Source organism: Sinohyriopsis cumingii, chromosome 6, assembly GCF_028554795.1.
Source record: "Sinohyriopsis cumingii isolate HCF-2022 chromosome 6, ASM2855479v2, whole genome shotgun sequence".
NCBI lineage: Eukaryota > Metazoa > Mollusca > Bivalvia > Unionida > Unionidae > Sinohyriopsis > Sinohyriopsis cumingii.
This window is the reverse complement of record NC_142966.1, coordinates 148586787-148606440: the sequence shown is the minus strand read 5'-3', so window position 1 is coordinate 148606440 and position 19654 is coordinate 148586787. Positions and strand designations below refer to the sequence as shown.

Here is a 19654-nt window from a genome sequence, read left to right as displayed (position 1 = left end):
TTGTATCAGTCCTTTCTTTAGGTATTGATTTTTTATTTTATTTGTATCCAAGGACACATTTAATTTAATTTCTCCATTTTTTTTATATTGATAATAATTTGTGTTAAAGTGATACCCAGGGTGCCACCATATTTTGTTGTGAAGTCTGAGCTCAAAGATCAAAGGTTGGAAGCTGTGCAGTCCATTATGTTGGTAAAATTTAAGGACAATAGAGCTTGAACCAGTTGTTAATAATGTGCAATTATGTGTTTTCTATAAGTTTGTTGTAATTATCCAACTTGAGTGAAAGTATGTTTTTTCTTTTTAACAGGAATAAACCCAGAAAGTAGAAGTCTTAAAGGTAATAGAAAATTATTATTGTTTATTAATCAGATTCTTCTGGTGAACAGTGCAATCTTTGGATTGATCAATATTTTCTTTAAATGATTTTAGAGCTATATTTTTTAGGTGACCACAATGAAAGAGTAACTTTATATGTGAACCGAGGCCCCGAGTGGTCTAAAGCGCTCTCCGTTACGGATCACTGCCATCTCACCTCTGTCTGCATGGGTTCGAGTCTAGGATTCGGCTAATGTGGGTGTGTGAGAAAGCTTGCCAGTAGCTTCTCGTGGGTCGGTGGTTCTTTCTGGGGTTTTCCCGGGTTCTTCCTCCACCATTAATACTGGCCGCCATGTATAGCCTTTTGTGTGCTGAAAAATGGCGTTAAACCCTACAACAACAAATATTATATGTGAACCTTGCAGATTTTCATATATAAAAACCATAATTTTGACTAATATGCATAACACATTTAAGATAAAATTTTATAAAATGCTTGTCATTTTTTCGGTTCTTCCTGTTTAATTTAACTTATTTGTTTACTTGCAGGAGTTTGAAAGTCTTGTAATTGGTCATTTCTAATTATGAACACTGAAAATCATTCTGTAAAGGAGCTGTGTGCCTTTATTTATAGCTAGTTCTTGAAACATTAGTTATATCATTATTTGTTTTAGCTGAGGATTGTTGATGGATTGTATTTTCTTTAGAAAAAATTGCTAAACATTTCATTATCTTTGAAACTTTATATGTATATAATGGTTTTACAGCACATCAATGTGGCTGGCTATATGGCCCCAACTTTAACTGATGATGGATATTGTAAATTTGTAAGTGAATTTCACAAAACCCATAGGAAGAGAAAGCCTTCCGAATAAGATTAAATGTGAGGTACATCAAGACAAAATATAAATTAACATTTTTTAAAGATTCTGTAAAACATAAAAACAATTTTTATTTAGCTTTTAGATATAATATCTTTAAAACGTGATTAAAATTTCTTGCGTACATCTGCATTTCCTTCATGAGTGGTATGTTCTCATAACTTTTTCAAGCATTTTACATGAAAATACTTATGTTTTGCCTACTGGAAATTGACACTCTAAGTCAGGGGTTGGCAAACTATGGCCCGCCAAAGGCTTTCATGCGGCCCGCCAAGGGTTTTCATGCGACCTAGGAACAAGTCATCATTCGCACTGACTCTGTTTGTTACTCTGTTTATCAAATAAATGTGCTTCTTTTGAAGTTTAGGTTTTCAAATATTAACAACATATTAACAACTGAAAATTAATTATGCTGTTATTTAGAAAAACCCTTTGTTTTTGCTATTTCAAATATTAATTATTTTACTTAATTAACTATGTGGCCCGCGACAAGGTGTAAATTTGTGTATGCAGCACTTGCACTGGAAAGTTTGCCCACCTTTGCTCTAAGTGGATTTATCTTTTTTCCAACCTGTTTTTTTTTTGTATAGTACAGTTATTAATTCTATGCAATGTTATCCTTCTCTAAGATTGGTATTCATAGGCCTGTTTATGAAACTAGCATTGTAAATACACTATATATAAAAAGCTGATTTTTAATTTTAAAAACTGACCATAATGTCTGAAGGTCTTATATTGTGTTAGTGGTTAATCTGCCTCTCTCTCTCTCTCTTTATCAACTTGATTGTCAATTGCTTGAGAGAGAAGGTCAGTGTATTATGTGCTGTGCATGCTACTCTTCTCGATGTTTTACAGAACCTCTACATTAGTATCATAGAAAAGAAAGTTCTTTTTCACTGTTTCATAATGTTTATGACCAGTTATAGGGACATAACATTTCATAAGCAAAAATCACTTTAGTCTGAATTCATTTTAATATCAAAATTGGTTATTGGACACTTCTAAAAGCTTCATAGATGCAACAGGAGTATGTGTTGATCACCTCCTGGTTTTATTTTTGTACTCTATTTAAAAAATAAAGTTCATTTCCTTCTGAACAGAAAAGTAGGTTTCATGTACCTTTCTTTGCGTTTCTACTGTATATTGTTATACAGAATATATATCTTGAGAGTGTGTTCTGAAAAAAACCAAGAATTTGACTTTCACCATTTCCTGGCTTCTTTACATCTTTTTGTCTTATATCATGAGCAGCAGTGACAAGGACCCTGGCACTAATTAGCAACTTACACATCAGGAGTCACATACTCTGGCTGGTAGTACAGGAATGTTTGCACCCCTGCCAATCTTCAGGCAGTGAGTGCTGTTAAAAACAGTAATCACTGCAGGCATCTTTTGGTTATGTGGTTAATATGGCTGGTTTAAAGTAGAGTGGTAAAAAAAAGTCTTGAAGGAATCTCATTCATGAACTGTTAGCTTACCACCACTGCCATGGCAGTAATACAGAGAACAATACAACTGAGCTATCATTACTCCGGACTTGAGAGACCAGATCCAGAAACTGGAAGTCCCTTTAAACATTGATCATCATTACAGGGATTTTATGGTTTAACAAACTCGGCAGTACAATATTTCACTTTAACCCTGTATAGATACATGTATCTATGTGTGTGTGTGTGTGTGTGTATATATATATATATATATATATATATATATATATATATATATATATATATATATATATATATATATATTGGCATTGAATACTCATAACTCACCTTCACTGATCCTAATGGAAAGTGTCGCACACGTTTATTTACACATTTATTTGATCTTTTGAAATCAGCAAATATTGAAGATAGTTGAACAATTTTCTTTCTGGGTTGTTTTGGGTGCTTGTTAGTATAAAAAAAAATTGTAGTCCAATATACCAGCACACCCCCTACCCCCGCACCGAGGACATGTAATGGTGTTGATGGCCATGTTTCCCATCACATTTGTAGTAGCTGTGTACCCCTGACAAGAAATTTGAATATGTTTTTCTGAGTTTGCATAATTATGGTTCAGAGTATTATTAATTTGACACTGTTTATGTCTAAACTGTCAGGTAAATGTAAACTTTCAAATTTTGTTTAGCTACTACTCATCGATTCAATTAAACCGCAATTCCGACTGGTTTGATTCTTCATACTTTCTGTGGGTTTATATTAATGCTAAACTGCTGTCCCATGGTTCAGATCTTCACTGTCCTATGTGAAGATTTGACAGCGACCACTTAGGGATCATGTTCTGGTCACTCATGTTATTACCATAATCATTAACTTTATAAGCCGATCAGATGAAGTCCAATATCTTTGTCCTGTAGTTAGTAATTTTGCGGAAGGATCACTAAAACACATAAGTTATAAATGGAGTAGTAAAAATTTACATTGGTTACTAACAGTTAAGAAGTAGCCATGAGTTGTTAATTCCTTTAATTAGTTGTTAATTGATTTGTTTATTGTGTTATTGGTTACCTATGAACATCACACACTTGACAAGGTACAATAAATGTTTACTGTGCAAATGGTCAGGTGTTAAATCACTTGTCCACTCATCAGGGAAGTTACTGTGATTATTGTTAAAGTAGTCTTTGCATGTGTGAAACTATGCAGGTTTACTAATTATAACTAAAGGTATAAGGTATCGAGCTAGTATTGGAAAAGGTAGTAGTTTGCGGACTCAGTGAAAAATACAGAATTGATCAGACATTGTGCACTAATATTCATATAATTTTTATTAACACTGCTTTTTGTGTGCAGTGACAAGTGCAGACACTTGGAAGTATTTGGACAGCTGCACACAAAAAAAAGCAGAAATTACATGCAAGAGAGCAAGATCACAAATAGCAAAAAGACTAATAAAGTACCAAAAATGCTGAGGAGAGTCTGTGATGTTGTGCGCCGTTTGCACTTAGTTTTGGGGCAGTTATGAAACTGTGCAGGGTACTTCATTCATGAATCTTGGTGGTGAAATATGTCTGTTATTATTTTAGTTTAATGTTGATGAATAATAAGTGTTGAATTAGAAACTGAACTGGCTTTGTTTTGATTTTGGTTGGATCAGTACAATTTTATTTCAGCTCTATTTAGCTCAAGTTTGCCAGGAGAATCAACAACTCTCAGATGCTGTACAGTTTACAGAGTATATGTGGACCCCTCTCAAGCTTTTAGCTATGTTAGCTAATAACCACTGAGGTGTCCCTCATTGGTTCAAAAAGTTATGACGTATTTTATATGTATGTTTCCCCCAAAAGGTCTGTGGTTGTGGGATTCGTTGTAAAAACTCAAAAAGATTTATTGAAAAAAATTATTTGGGGTTTTCTCTACTTTCCTGAGTTTCTGATAGGTTGTACTTGTGTGGGTTCCTGTTCTCCAGGTGTTCTACAATGAGTTTCCATTTCTTCAACTGACCATATAAATGTACAGTGAGACGTGCATAGGCTTTCAGTGTGATTCAAGACAACATGAAAAGACACTGCTGGTGCGATGACAAAAGACAGGAATTGGGAAGTCTTTGTTTTCAGGCCACAACCATTTGTTATAACTATGGAATGTGATTACATAATCAGATAATGAGTGGTAAAAGCAGGGATTAGTCAGACTTCTTACCCCTATAAATCACCCAGCACTCAGGTATGGAACTATATGGACATAACTGGGGCACCTGCTATACATGTAGAGATAGATAACCATAGGGTCAATTTAGCCAGAGTAGGGACACCCCCCTAGTCAAAAATCCCTCTTTATACATAATCCCATCAGGAGAATAAAAGATAGGACATAATACAATCCCCCAGTCTAAGTTTATCCATTTTTAAACCATTACATATATATCTTTGTATGCTTGGGCCCTTTGAAGAGCTGTGCCAGCTTCTCTTTTGTATATAAAAGACATGTAGACTAGGATAGATGTTAGATCTTAACAGATAAGGAGATTAAGATGCCTAATGATTGTTTTCATCTAAAGACTAATTGCACGTACATGTACTTTGTCACCTCACTTTCATAAGTATTGTGTTTACGGTATTTGATCATTATTCTTGTATTTTGTGCAGTACTTAACGTTGTAAGCCATTACTATATTGGATATGCATGAAATTAAGTAATTAAATTTCATATGAGGTACATGTATATTTTTAACCTTTCACATTCCTTCATTTTCCCCATACGGTGTAGGTACTTAAACACTAAGCCATAATTGTACTTGATAAACACAATGCAATAATTACATCAAATATGAGGTACCAGTATGTTAATGATCTGTCACATTTACTGGATAAACACAATTTGATAATTACATTAAATACAAGGTACTGGTATATTAATGATCTGTCACATTTACTGGATAAACACAGGTCGATAATTATATTGAATACGAGGTACCGGTATATAAATGATCTTTTACTGCATAAACACAATTTGATAATTACATTAAATATGAGGTACTGGTATATTAATGATTTGTCACATTTCTTCTTCTTCCCCAGTCCTGTTTGAAAATAGGCCTTTATATTTGTTACAGCTTAAAAAGTTTAAAAACTTGGACTCAAGCAGGAGATTATGTCCAATCTTTTTTTTTTTTTTGGTGGGGGGGGATATGTTCAGGGAGTATCTAGAGGGTATTATGTACTGCACCCATTTTGCCACTTCCTTGCTCCTCTTCCAGTCCAGAAAATTCAATGACAGTCAAACAAGTGCTGTTTTTAAGTTTGTGTCATCCTTACTGCCTAGGGACAAAGTCAGTTTAGATTTCTTTGAATAAAATAAAATCATAAAGTTCCGTTGATTAAGATTTAAAATTCATCGATCTTTATCCAGTAAAGGAAAGCGGACACAAAACATCCAAGGGCCCAAGCAAACATGCAAAGATATATATTTGTGATAGTTTACAATGGGGATAATTTAGACTTTTTGAAGGAATTATGTCATATCTTTCAATCTGGATGGGTGGGTGGATGTCTGTACCACAGGTGATACATGGTGGCCAGTATATCTTGTGGAGGAGGAACCCATGAAAACCTGGGAAGATCTACCAACCCAGAGGAAGCTGCTGACAATCTTTCTCACATATACATGGTGGCCGAGTCTCAGCCGACACAGATAGGGGTAGGAGGTCAGTGATCTGTAGAGGAGAGTGCCTTAGATCAATTGGCCAACTGGGGCCTCTTATGCCATTAATGGAGAAGGTAGGGTTCAAACGCCTTCTGCTGTTTGAAAAAGTGGATTTATTTAGTGGGGAAAAAACCAACAAGTTACACAAATATCCTTACTTGTTTCTTTTTATTAAAAAAATTTAAGTACTTATCATTATCACTGTCCTTTGTTGTGGACCTGTGTTTTAATTTCTTGTGATTGAACTTCTTTTGGTCCATTTGAGTCAGCAATTTTTCCACCCTGTACTCCTTACTTTAGATGTGCTTCCAGCAGTGTTTTTAGTGTTGTTTTTTTCTTCCTTCTTTACATGTAGTTTCTATTCATGATCATCAAGCATGTGCTTTCTGTTGATGCCCATGCTAATGAAAATGAGATAGATTGTCTATTTCCTTCAAACAATGAAATGAGGTGTCTTGTACCTCGTTGGAATTAAGCACACTCTGTTTGAGTGTACTTGATTCAGTCATTCTAAATCAGCATTGATGACCTTTTGTAGATCTGTATTTTCTGGGATTTTTATATACCCATTGGGCTACATACATGTAGAGACAACATTCTTGCACTTTAAAAAAAAATGAAAAGTAAGGATCAATGTTGCAAGAGTGCAGCCGAAAATAAAGGATAAACAAAAATGAATAAGAAAAAAAAATGTTTTAAATTTAATGATTAATTAATGCATTTTTCCAAAGAATGCCTTTTCACAAATTTGTATAAAAGCTTGGAAAATGTTTGATATTTCTCAAGTTAAAGTAACAGTTATATACATCTTCAAAGACTCTCCAAGATCTACTTAGTTATTTGAAAGTAGCAAAGGAAATTATTTTCTATGCTTTGTCATTATTGCTAACATCTTTGATGTTAATATATTGATTTCTGTATTTGTAATTAATGCATATTGATACTGAGTTGATGATATATAATATTTGTTCCAGAAAACCAGGTATATTATGGCTCAAAATTAAATCTCTAATGGAGGTAAAACACCTTTTTTATTGAATGGGGCTGTAACAGGTATGGACAAAGATTCCTTATTGTGTCCCAGTATAATAGGGTCTTTTACCTACATGGTGCACTTTAATGATTAAGGTTAAGGGATCAACCATTTTTAGGGATTTGTTAAAAAATAAATAAGAATTTATAGCTCTCAGATAATTTGAAAAAATATTGCTGCTTTTATATATAACTCAATAACCTCTATTATATCCATGAGTCACAAATAAAATTCAGATGTAAAAGAAAAATGTATCTTAGTTAAATAAATTTGTATGCTTTCACCCCTACCACTCCCCAGGAAAATTAAATGGTTGGTCCCTAATAGCTTTATAGTGAAGAAACACTTCAATATATGTATATTGTTTGGTTTGGTTTGGGTTTCATCATACCTACATTACTCTATTCTCTATCCCCTACATTACTCTATTCTCTATCCAAAGCCCTCAGGGTGTATATTGTTTGGACCTCTGATAAATCCATCAGTGTTCCAAGAAGTTCTATAAATGAATAGATGTTATAATATACACGAGTCCTCCACTGTCATACTAGGTGTTATGTAAACAAAATGACAAAAGACAGTAATAATTCTACTTCCAGTTTATATAACAACTTATGTAACAGTTGGAATTATGATAGCCCCATGCTCTGTGAAAATTAATCATCACTGTGTAAGAACATTAATTAAAATCATTAAGCTGTAGGTTTCTGAAACTTAACTACCTGTCTAAACAAGAAAAGTCCAACTGCAAACTGACTGACCCAGATCTGCCATTGCATAATGCACTCACTGAGCTGGATCAATGCAATTTGTTGGGAGTAATCATTAAAATAAACAGTATAGACCAGGATCTGCTGGTACATTATGTGACAGCAGATCAGTGTCTGTTATTTGCAGTTGAACTCAATATGTAAGTAAATATTATCTGGCTGAAGTTTTGAATTGTGGCACGAACAAGTGACATAAAGGAAAATTTCAAGCTATGATGTGAACATGTTCAGTTGCAGAACTGAAATGTATATTGTTGTATCTCGTGTAATTACAGTCTAAGATGACACATTGACATGCATTTTAAATGGAACACTTACATATTTATGAATGAGGAGTGATCATGGTTTTTGAAGCAAAGAAACAATATGTTAGGCTTAATAGCATAAAAACTTCAGGCCAAACAACATTGGCTGTTTTATTCTCTTGGCTCAAAACAGATATAGACAAAAACAAAATCAACTGATATCACTAGCTCCTCCACCACTCCTTTCTAAAATACATGTAACTACTATAGCATGGGGGGGGGGAGGTGTGGATGATAAGATTTTTCTTATAAGATAAAGATTCTCTGAAAGTCACACATGGCAGTATCATAATATATGTATCTGGGATCATACGGAACAAATACACCCAGATGGGCCCCGAGTGGTCTAAAGCGCTCTCCATTGCAGATCACTGCCATCTCACCTCTCTCTGTGTGGGTTCAAGTCTCAGATTTGGCTACTGTGGGTATGTGAGAAAGCTTGCCAGTAGCTTCTTGTGGGTCTTCCCGGGGTTTTCCCGGGTTCTTCCTCCACTATTAATACTAGTCACTATGTATAGCCTATTGTGTGCTGAAAAATGGTGTTAAACCCTACAACAACAACAAATACACCCAGACAGGATCATTATGGTAATTTAAATAATACATTCTTCTGTCATTTTACAGGTGCCAGAATTCTGTGTTATGTAAATGTATATGACAACTTTGTATGCAAGGAAATCTTTCATTAAAACAAGCTGTTCTTGTAGGTACTGATTCTAAAACAAATTGTTTCACACATATGATCAGAGGGCAAGCCACATACATTTGTCAAAACTCCACCCACCAATGGTGTTTAAAACATTAGTGGTGGGTGGGTGGTGAGGTGGCTTATTATCACACAGAAGGTATTTATAATGTTTACATTTACATTACTATGTCTCCATGTCTCTCCATAAACATTTCCAAAGCATAACTCTCAGACTATTCAAGGTATGTAAACTAAACTTTGTACACATGTCTTGCAGATTGTATTGAGATGGAATTTTTTACACTGAAATTTTTGTTACCATGGAAACAAAGTGTAGCATAATCGATTCAGAATGATATTCAACTGATTAAAGTTCATTTTAATCTTCTGCCAATGAATAATTGTTAGTGGTTTGCCTCATTATTCATTATGTATTTCTATATGTATTGTATTATAGGTTGTGTACGTTGATATTTATCGATACATGGCATACATGTAGGTGTACCATTTCAGCTCGTGCGATAACATATTCACAGGTTCCCTGCTTTTGTTAAGACTTCTGCTGAAAGCACCGTATGTTATTTAAAAGCATGGAGCTACTGGGCAGAAAAGGTAGTTAAATTTTTTAAACATGTCCACAGCAAGTGGCTCAGAGGTACTGAAAGCATAGAGACTTGCTGTATCACAAGCCAGCTGGTTGCGTGTGACATTATTTATCCTTATTAAATTTCTGTTCAGGCAGGACCACAAATTATGTAAAATTTAATGGTGCTTATTTGTCCTTGTTAGAATATAAAGATATGTTAATAATCCCTATCTTACATAGGATGCAATGTTTACACATATGAATGACTTGGTCAGGTTTACTGCTTGTAAATGTTTTCAGAATGTGGAAACTTGTAAATGAACATGTGTGTGGTTATCACCGATGAAAGAAATAAACATTACAATTAAAGTATGTCTTTACACATCTCTGCTTAAAAGGATCAATTAGTATGATTGGTCTGTTGATTCTTTTCCTGAAGACTGTTTTAAATGCAGCAATAACTATCCTGTCAGCTTTTACTTTTTTGTGTTGTAAAATCTAATCCATTTGAAGTGAATTCCAACTCCTTCACAGTGGAGAATTGTCAATAAGACACTTTAGAGTCGTGCAATTTGTCAGTAAGACAATTTCCGGTCATGCAACTTGTCAATAAGACACTTTCCGGTCATGCAATTTGTCAATAAGACACATTCCAGTCATGTAACTTGTCAATAAGACATTTTCCGGTCATGTAACTTGTCAATAAGACACTTTCCGGTCATGCAACTTGCATATGACCATGCACAAGATATTCATAATTTCAAGGATGCTATGTTAATTGTTGTGTCATTCATGACTTGACTGGAGGAAAAATAGCTTCTTGTGGGTTTAACCATATTCACTTCTCCTTTCAGTAATTTTTCTATTTTTATACCACCAATCCCTGCCCTTTTTCATTAATTAGTCTTGATAAGGTCCTTTGGGTGTCAACATTGTATCCAAATTGTTTTTCCAGAATACAGTTTATGGGTAAGTCATGTGTGTTACATTATAACGTAACCTAGGTCCTACCTCATTTAATTGAAATTCTTAACGTACTTAAATAAAAATCTTGTGTGCTTGTTGTAAATATATCCTTGCACAATGGAGAATTATCAGCAAGATCGTTCACTCGTGTACCTCACATGACCATGTGCAGAACAGTCATCTTTTTATGTTATAGTGGGTAGGTTCATGTGTTTAAACTGATGAAAAAAAGAAAAATGAAATGTACTGGGTACTCACCATTTGAGGGAGAAATCTGCTTTATAAAATGTTGGTGTCCCTCTGGGCCACATACTGTGTTACAACTATGGGTCCCAGCGAATAAAAATGTGTGTTTGTTGAGCTAACAAGTGGAGGCCAAAGGAGAAGAAGGTACAGTGTGACCCTGCTATAACATGGTGGTTGGGAGCCAGAGAATTTGTTTATGTAACAATAGATAAATTTCAGTGCATTTTATATCCAGTTTGCAGCTTCCTTTCATGGGTTGTCTGAATTTCTGCACTCCAAACCAATGGTTGTATATAAAAGTTCAAACAGCCAACAATGTCAACAAATACAAAAAGCCACATGGTATGTTTTGCAGCCAATAAGGAAAAACAATCCAAGTGTGTGACATTGGCGAAGAACTATGCGATCCAGAATAAACTTTTTATGCGTTTTTTTCTTCTTACTTTTAAGAAAAATACTTTTTTGTGTACGAGAAAAATACATATAAAATTTCAGGAGCCAAGCCATGATCGTCTTGTATTATTCATACACGATCTCTTCCCCAAAATGATAAGCAACTTTTTACATTTTTATCGTACTAGCGGGGTCACACTGTAGTATGGGATCACCTAAATGCTGCATTCATGACATCTTTGAAGGAAGAATTGTTGATATAGGCCCATGAGGCAGTGACACTTTAAACCTCATGGGCATTTAGTTCCATAACAATGAGGTTTTGGCCAGTAAGAAAATGATAAGCTCTTTTTATTGTGGTGAAAAGCCACTATGAGTTAATGGAATATTAATGGGGCCGTCAAGAGGAAGGTAAAGATGTTTCTTACCATTTCTTTTCTCTTTTGAAACATTTACATTAAAGCCTATCTGGATCATCTTGAGACTTGGAATCTCTATAGGTGATGGAGCTTCAGAAGGTATTGTTGATAAGGGAGAGAAATCGAATCATAATAGCCATTAACTGGAGACAGCCAATGTCAATAGATAATGCATGAATCTGACTGCATCTTCTTGTAGATGTCAAAGCATGTAAACACAGTTATGTGTGTAGGGGTTTAAGGGCAGCCTCACTCAATAGTTCATAGGAGGTTTTGGTTAAGGACCATTAAACACAAAATAGATTCCATGTGGGACAGTTGATTAACAGGTCTAGAAGATTGTTGAACAATGATTGCTGAGGCCACAGTGAGGACTGCTTTGCCTCACCTTGACAGGCAATCCTGTAAAATGTTATTCTTCCCTTGAGTTTGGTGAACTCAGGTGATGTTCGCAGAGGTGGCCAAGCAGAGTAGATTCAAGACCTCCACTCAAAGAAAAGGGGCATGTGATCCTACTTGCAGGTGAAGATACACTATGACAAATGCATTGCCTGAAGATGTTATGACATATTGACGACTGACTCTGTTGATGTGCCCATGCAACACTTGAAATATAGCTTTCATTTCTTGGTTGTCCAAACAACCTGGAGAATCAACTTTCCAGCTCTAAAATGAACACCCCAGCTGGGTTTTGATGTGCCAGCAAACAGAAGGGAGGGAGAATTGGGTGCATGTATGAGGCCCCAATCTAGAATCTATCCCAATTCATCCACGAAAAAAGTTTAAACTATGCAGTAGCAACAGGTCAGTTAATGCATAATCAAAATTGGTTTACCTTTCAAAAACCACATTCCTCTTGGTAATTCCCATCTATGGAAGACCAGTTACTATTGCTGTACAGTCTAGTCATGGGTTACCAGAATTTCCTCTTGATAATTCCCATCTGTGGAAGACCAGTTACTATCGCTGTACAGTCTAGTCATGGGTTACCAGAATTTCCTCTTGATAATTCCCATCTATGGCAGACCAGTTACTATTGCTGTACAGTCTAGTCATGGGTTACCAGAATTTCCTCTTGATAATTCCCATCTATGGAAGACCAGTTACTATTACTGTACAGTCTAGTCATGGGTTACCAGAATTTAGAATATGAAACAAAAAATGAGAAATATCCTGTCATACTGTAAGCGTAAGGTTTTATAGTAGACTTGTACCATCTTATAAATATATGCAAGTAATTATTTAAGTCTTATCATCATGAGCCGAAAGTTGTTTTGTGATATTGTTATTTTTTTACAGTATCATCACAATAATATCCTCATATTTTTACTATTTCAAATATGTAAAATTAGCAATCAGTCATTCTCCATAAAACGCACTGAAGACACACACCTGGCTGAGTTTCAGGGCAAAAGTAACAGCTTGCACAAAATTCCATCATGTTTTTTCCACTAACCAGTGCCTATAGACTCTTGCTACCAACAAACATGTATTAATTGAAATGTAATGCCAAGGATACAATTGATTGTGGTGTGTGTGTGTGTGTGTGTGTGTGTGTGTTTCACTTTAGGGGTTATATCATGCTAATGCATATAGAGCAATCTGCTTTAGCCAAGGCCACACCACAAAGCTGATCTGGGCTGATTCAGCGGTAGGAATCGAACCTGCATGTTACTTGGAGTGAATTGGAAACAGATTTATATGGGCTGGTGATGTATCTCAGAGCTTTACAAAATTGCCGATCTGTATTTTTCGCTGATATCGTTGTCACACCAAATTTAATGATAATATAGCATGATGGTGGTATACAATAACATCCCTACATTGTTTCCCTACTTTTGCAATATTGGGAGCAGATCCATAATTTTTTTATGTGAGGTTTGAATTTAAAGAAGATGTGGTTCATTTCATTTAAAATAGTTACAATATCCTACTTGTTCTTTATTCACGGAAAAGTGTACTATATATAAACTGGCAAGGATGTGGGGTTCTTGTGTCACCTAACCCCTTCTGGATTGACCACTGAACCATGGTATCTAGACTTGTAAAGGATGATAAAAGTTTTCCTGTTACAAGTATGCTTGAAGATAGTGTAGTGTTGGACATATGTAGTGTTGGACGTTTACATGGTACATGTATAACTGAACTGCTTTACATTCATGCTGCTTGAGCATCTGGCAGTGCAGTTTTAGAACACTAGTGTATTCTCATTTTGATGTTGTGTCTCGGAAAATGAAAGATGTTATTCTTGGATGAAAAGGTAAATTTATAAATGCACTTAATTACGTCATATAAAAACAAAGAAGTATGGACAGAAGCATAAAAGGATTCCTTGTTTTCTGACATTAAATGCATTGATGATTGGCTGCTTGTTTCATTTGCACAGAGTATTTAGTGACCTATCACAGGCTTCTAGTTCATAAGCCAAATTTGTTGTCTTAGGTCGAGATGAAATCTTATGGGTGGAAGCTCATTTGAGGAATATTTTTTAATTTATTTATGATGTATATGCCATATATACTCATAAGTAAGATCTATCTGCAAACAACATAGATCCATATTTGATGTCGTATAATGTGCCTGCATGTTTCACTGATTAGGGAAAACAAACAGTATAGACCCTGATCAGGCCTGGAGATCATAAAACTGTCAGATTGAGTTTCCACATTTATCCACTCAGAAAGAACCTTCAAAAGTCATTTTGTTTTGATGAAACAGCTCCAAAAGTCATTTTGATTGGATGAAACAACCACAAAAGTTGTTTTGATTGGACAAAACAGCCCCAAAAGTTATTTTGATTGGATGGAACAGCCCCAAAAGTCATTTTGATTGGATGAAACAGCTCTTAAGGTTCACTGCAACTCCTGAGCTAAATGGTGATTTTCATGCACAGAGTTTACCCCTGCCATTGGGGATGTAGGTTATAGGCCTTGAATGTTCAGCTCCTGAACAAATTGGCCAATATTTAAGTTAGCTAATTAGAAGATGTCAGACAGAACATACTTGACATTTTGAGTTTGCAGTGGGAAAGGTTACTGGTAACAAGCACTACAGGAACTTGATTGTGTGTATTTAGAATATGGTGGATCTGATAGTCAGGAGTCATAAATTCGAATCAGATTGTTCAGTGGGAGAGGTTTCAAATTGAATGCTGGGTATAATTTGTGAAGAGTATTACACTCGATGACCCCTTAGCATCAAGTGTTTTGGACTTGGCACAAATGCAATATACCTGTCTACAAATTTTACAGGATTTCACAAAATTATAATTTTTCTTTAAAAAAACTATGGTCCTGATGATTATGTTTAAACAGTTTTTTTATAGCAGAATAATTTTTCTTTTTTAGGGTTTTTCCTCTCAATTTTTGGGTCATTGTCACAAAGACACACCCATCCTTTCAAAATTCATACATTGTTGAGTGTGGTTACCTACATAATACTTTAAAATGGGATTGAGACATTTTTCTTCTCCCGTTTATTTCTTGCAGATATTCATAATTAACTACAGGTGCGATAACTGAATTAGTTACTAATATGAATTAATCTTGCTTGAAGATTGCTATTATGTATGCGTAAATGTTTGCAACAGGCATCCTATTTGCCTTTCCTTAGAATAATATGCCATGCATTGGTAACCTTTGAGTGTACTGTACTGTATTTCGAGTCAGTTTTACAACTTTAGTCCAAAGGGCATGGAATACTGTGTCTCCTTTTCTGCAAATCTCACATTTTAAAGTGAGAATGGAAACTAGTAGACAGTATTTAATACACTCATTTGGATCATACTGTTTTAGTTTTTATAGTTTTGTCGTGGGCGCTGACATTATTTTCTTCAACACATTATTTTTATAAATGTTTTATCAAGTGCTCAAGTAACTCATAGCAACAGTAAAATGTCTGAATATCACTTGATATGAACTGCATTATTAAAGTTTCTGTTCTGGATCATGTTTTCATTGAAGTTTTGTGTTCATTCTTTATCTGCCATTATTTATCATAATAATTCCCATTTTTGTTGCAGAATTACTTTTCTTTTTAAATCATGAATTCAATACTTAAATGAAAAATTATGTATTTGCATACATTTAGTTCCTTTTGTAATAAATTTAGCCATTAAATAAATCTTTGTAGGTGTGCACTGAACCCTGAAATATTTTGCACAAATGTCTGTCAAAGACTTTATTGCATCTTGGCAGACTACAACAAACCTTAACAGTTTTTGATTGCCAAATATTTTTTTATTAAACAATTGCAAATGAATTGCCATCATGCCACTTTTTAAAATCACATTTGGTGACTGAACAGTGCATGCATAAAGATACATTTAGATAGAATGAACTTAAAAGTAGTTGGCATCGTCATTTTTACAAAGGTTTTCTCTGATAATTGGGTACAAAGAGGTAAAGATTTGGTGGACATGGGTCAAAAGTTGTGGAAAATCTGGGATTCTCTGTTTACCTTGAAACACTGCTGTATATTGTTGTAGTACCTAATCTGATGTAACTGTAGAATTAGTCACCATAAATTGCACAATAAATTAAACTCAACATGCCGCTAATTCTTCAGGCTTGGCTAATGTAGGTATATGAGAAAGGTTGCCAGTAGTTTCTCTGGGGTCAGTGGTTCTTCCTGAGGTTTTCCAGGGTTCTTCCTCCCCCAGTTATACTGGCCGCCATATCTTGTGCTGAAAAAAGGTGTAAAACCCTTCAACAACAACAATTGCTAAGTCTACATACCAACTCCCTACATTCTGTTTGATCCTAGCATTTTTAAGCATTCCTTAAAGACCTTTTCTGGAATTAAACTTATAGTTAATTGCAGACCTTTCATCTAACCCTAATCTGCATACCAAAATGCACACAACTTAAATTCTATAGCCAAATTATAGCCATATATCCACTCTCCATACACACCTTTGAACCTTTAACATGTATTAGAATTTCCCAAAAATTTATGTTAAGTAGGAACTTGTAAAATTTATCATTATGAGCTAATTAATTCCAAGTTAAACTAACTGCTTAACTGTATTTTACGTCTAGGTACTAATTCCACAACAAAAAAAAAATTGCTAATTTAAATATTGGAGTATTGAGAGAAACTTGCTATGTTTATTTATTTAAAGTCTACAAACACACAATCGTGCCAATATAATGACTTCTTTGTTTCTGTGGCCTGTCAGACTAAACTGTATGTAACATGGTAACATGACCCCACTTGGGACAGAGTGGCTAAAGACGGCATAATATTGAACAGGAATGGGGGACATACAGTTACTAAATTTATCAAGAGAAAGTAGAAAATTATATACAAAGGTATCTTCTCTTGTAAAACATAAATACCTTACCACCTTAAATAACTGTATCTAGCCCTTGAATAATACTATGTATTTGTCTATCAAATATGTTTTTTTGATATTCATTACTATATAAATAAAAGAGGTTACTAAATTTTACAATGTGGCATCTTTAAACAAAAGATTTTAAGGATTGTGGTTCATTTGTTTATTTCTACATTAAAACATCAATTTTTGAGCTTGCAGTTTGGTAGCAGACTTTTCAATTTTTGGTTTTCAATCAACACTAATTAGCACTCAGTATATCCATTATTTTCTAATACAAGTGTGCTGTGAATTAAAGTTGATGCTTAAAAATGTTATTTCTATATCTAATCACAAGCTCTTTTTCCTGAAAAATGTTTATGTGTCATTTGTTAAAGAGTATTACAAGTATACAATATTGTGTAGGTGACACAAAGTAACTGGTCATGAGTTCAGTCCCAGTTTCCATGATTCATGTAAAAGACAAATTTAAAAAACAGTTATGCTTGAAGTCAAGTTTTTGCTGTTTCGGTTTTTGGCATTTCTTGATACTCATTGAGTGCATAAACGTTCACTAGAGGGTCTGAAGTTCACACATTTTAAGATCTGTATGTCCTAATGTCGAGAAAGAAGAACAAGGGAGAGAGAGAGAGAAGAATCAAAAGAAGAAAACTGAAACAGCCTTAAATATGGAAATGCAGGTTTGAATAAGATACATAAGAGTAAATATATTTCCTAAAAGGAAGTGTGTGTGTGTGATTATTATTTTTAATGTAGCTTTAACAATTTTTCAGTCCTATCGCTGTGATGTCTCCCGCTTACGAGGCGGAAACTCTAATCACTAGGCCACCGGAGTGGTCTAAAAAAAGTATTGTTACTGAGATGATATTCTTCCATTGATACATTTCAGTATCACTCAATGAAATATATTTAGAAATATTTTTATTCAGACCTAGAAGGTAACATAGAGACAGTATTTATTTTTATCAATTCCTTGTCATAACAATAGAATTATTACATTTGTAGAGATCTCTAATGCCATGGGGTTCAATTCTTACCATAGGATGAGCCCAGGTCAGCTCCTGTGGTTTGTTTCTGGGCAAGGCACTTCAACTGTCTTGGCACTACATAACTTTCATGTATTGATATGCTGTTGAACACCAAACCAAACTAATATCAAATTTCATTGGTGTGACACATGGCATTGTGTATTCCTTGTTAGTCATATCTAGACAAGATAATTTATGACAAATGGCTAGAAAGGGCTGGAGGGAGGCTTGCTCAAGTTAATTGTGGACTACCTGGTCAGCATACTATATTTTCTCACTTATAAGTCGAGTCACATTGTGAAAAATAAAGATCCTGATTTGCCATTGCATAATGTGTGTGCAGATCAGGGTCTTATGTTGTTTGTTCTACTGATTACTCCTAACAAACTGCTTGGACCCAGATGTTCCAAAGCATTATGTGATGGCAGATCTGAGTCTGTGCAGTGCATTTTGACTTGTAAGCAGGCACAGATGGTAATTTATGTGCAAATGTCAGAAGTTGATAATTGTTCATGGTTGCACCTGCATACTGTTGTTTCTGTCATGTTTATATGGCAGGTGCCTTTCTGTACACGTCCATGTAAAAAGTAGTTATGTTTTTGTTCTTGTATTTTTTAATGCATTAATCCATGATGTTTTGTCCTCATTTCTTGTGCATCATTATTCCATAAAAGTATTTATTGTTTTTGTTCTTTAAATTTGTGTTCACTATTAGTCCAAAGAAGAAATAATTTTGATTAGTCTCAATGTTTTTGTCCAAAGAATAAAAAAGAAATCTGTTTTTGACATTTAATTAAATGGTATACTATTAGTCCAGAAATTTACATATAATAATTGTTTTGTCCTGTATTTTTTTTGTATGATTAGTCCATAAATGTAATAATTATGTTAGCAAATAGTCCATATAAGTAATAATTGTGACTTGACCAGTACACCTTTAGTCCATGAAAGTAATTCATTATGATTTTATTGTGTAATATTTCATATCCTGTTAGTCAGTGAAAGTATTCATTATGTTTTGTCCATAAATTATTTGCAAGATTTTACTGGTAGAGCCTTACAAACATATTTCTGCTAATAAAGGATAAAGATAGAAATGACCGATGTTTTCATCAAAATGTAGTATATCAATCTTTACATGAATTCCTGAAATTTTCTAGCAGGTGCCTTCACAGTGAAGATGAGCATGTTCCACAATTAAAACATTGTTCATCTCTTTCTGTAAGCCCAAATGATGGTTGGATAGTCTTTAGTGCAGTTATTTGCACAAAAAATCAATGTAACATGTTTGCTGGTAGTCGGGCTGCAGTCCTATCAATGGAGTGTGATAGCAGCAGGTATAACTAAAGTTATCTTCAGCTCCATCAATGTGGAGACCATATTTATTTACAGAAAGTGTGGACATGTATATGTATGTGTAATTTAAATTTTTAACGTAGCTTTTGACAGTTTTCAGGCATATTGCTATGGTAACTGCAGTGTGGCATTTTATAGTGATGTCTAACACTGGGGCATCATGCCGCAGACATACAG

General features: G+C 34.6%; 1 protein-coding gene across 2 annotated transcripts in view; it reads left to right on the top strand.

Annotated features, from left to right (window-relative positions):
• The window catches only part of LOC149798239 (vascular endothelial growth factor receptor 1-like), a 157820-nt gene that overhangs the window by 5148 nt on the left and 133018 nt on the right, over nt 1-19654 (top strand). For both annotated transcript variants that reach the window (XM_089963358.1, XM_089963357.1), the window contains exon 2: nt 311-340. In XM_089963358.1, the coding sequence (XP_089819484.1) occupies nt 311-340 (30 nt within the window). The remainder of the gene's footprint in view (nt 1-310; nt 341-19654) is intronic.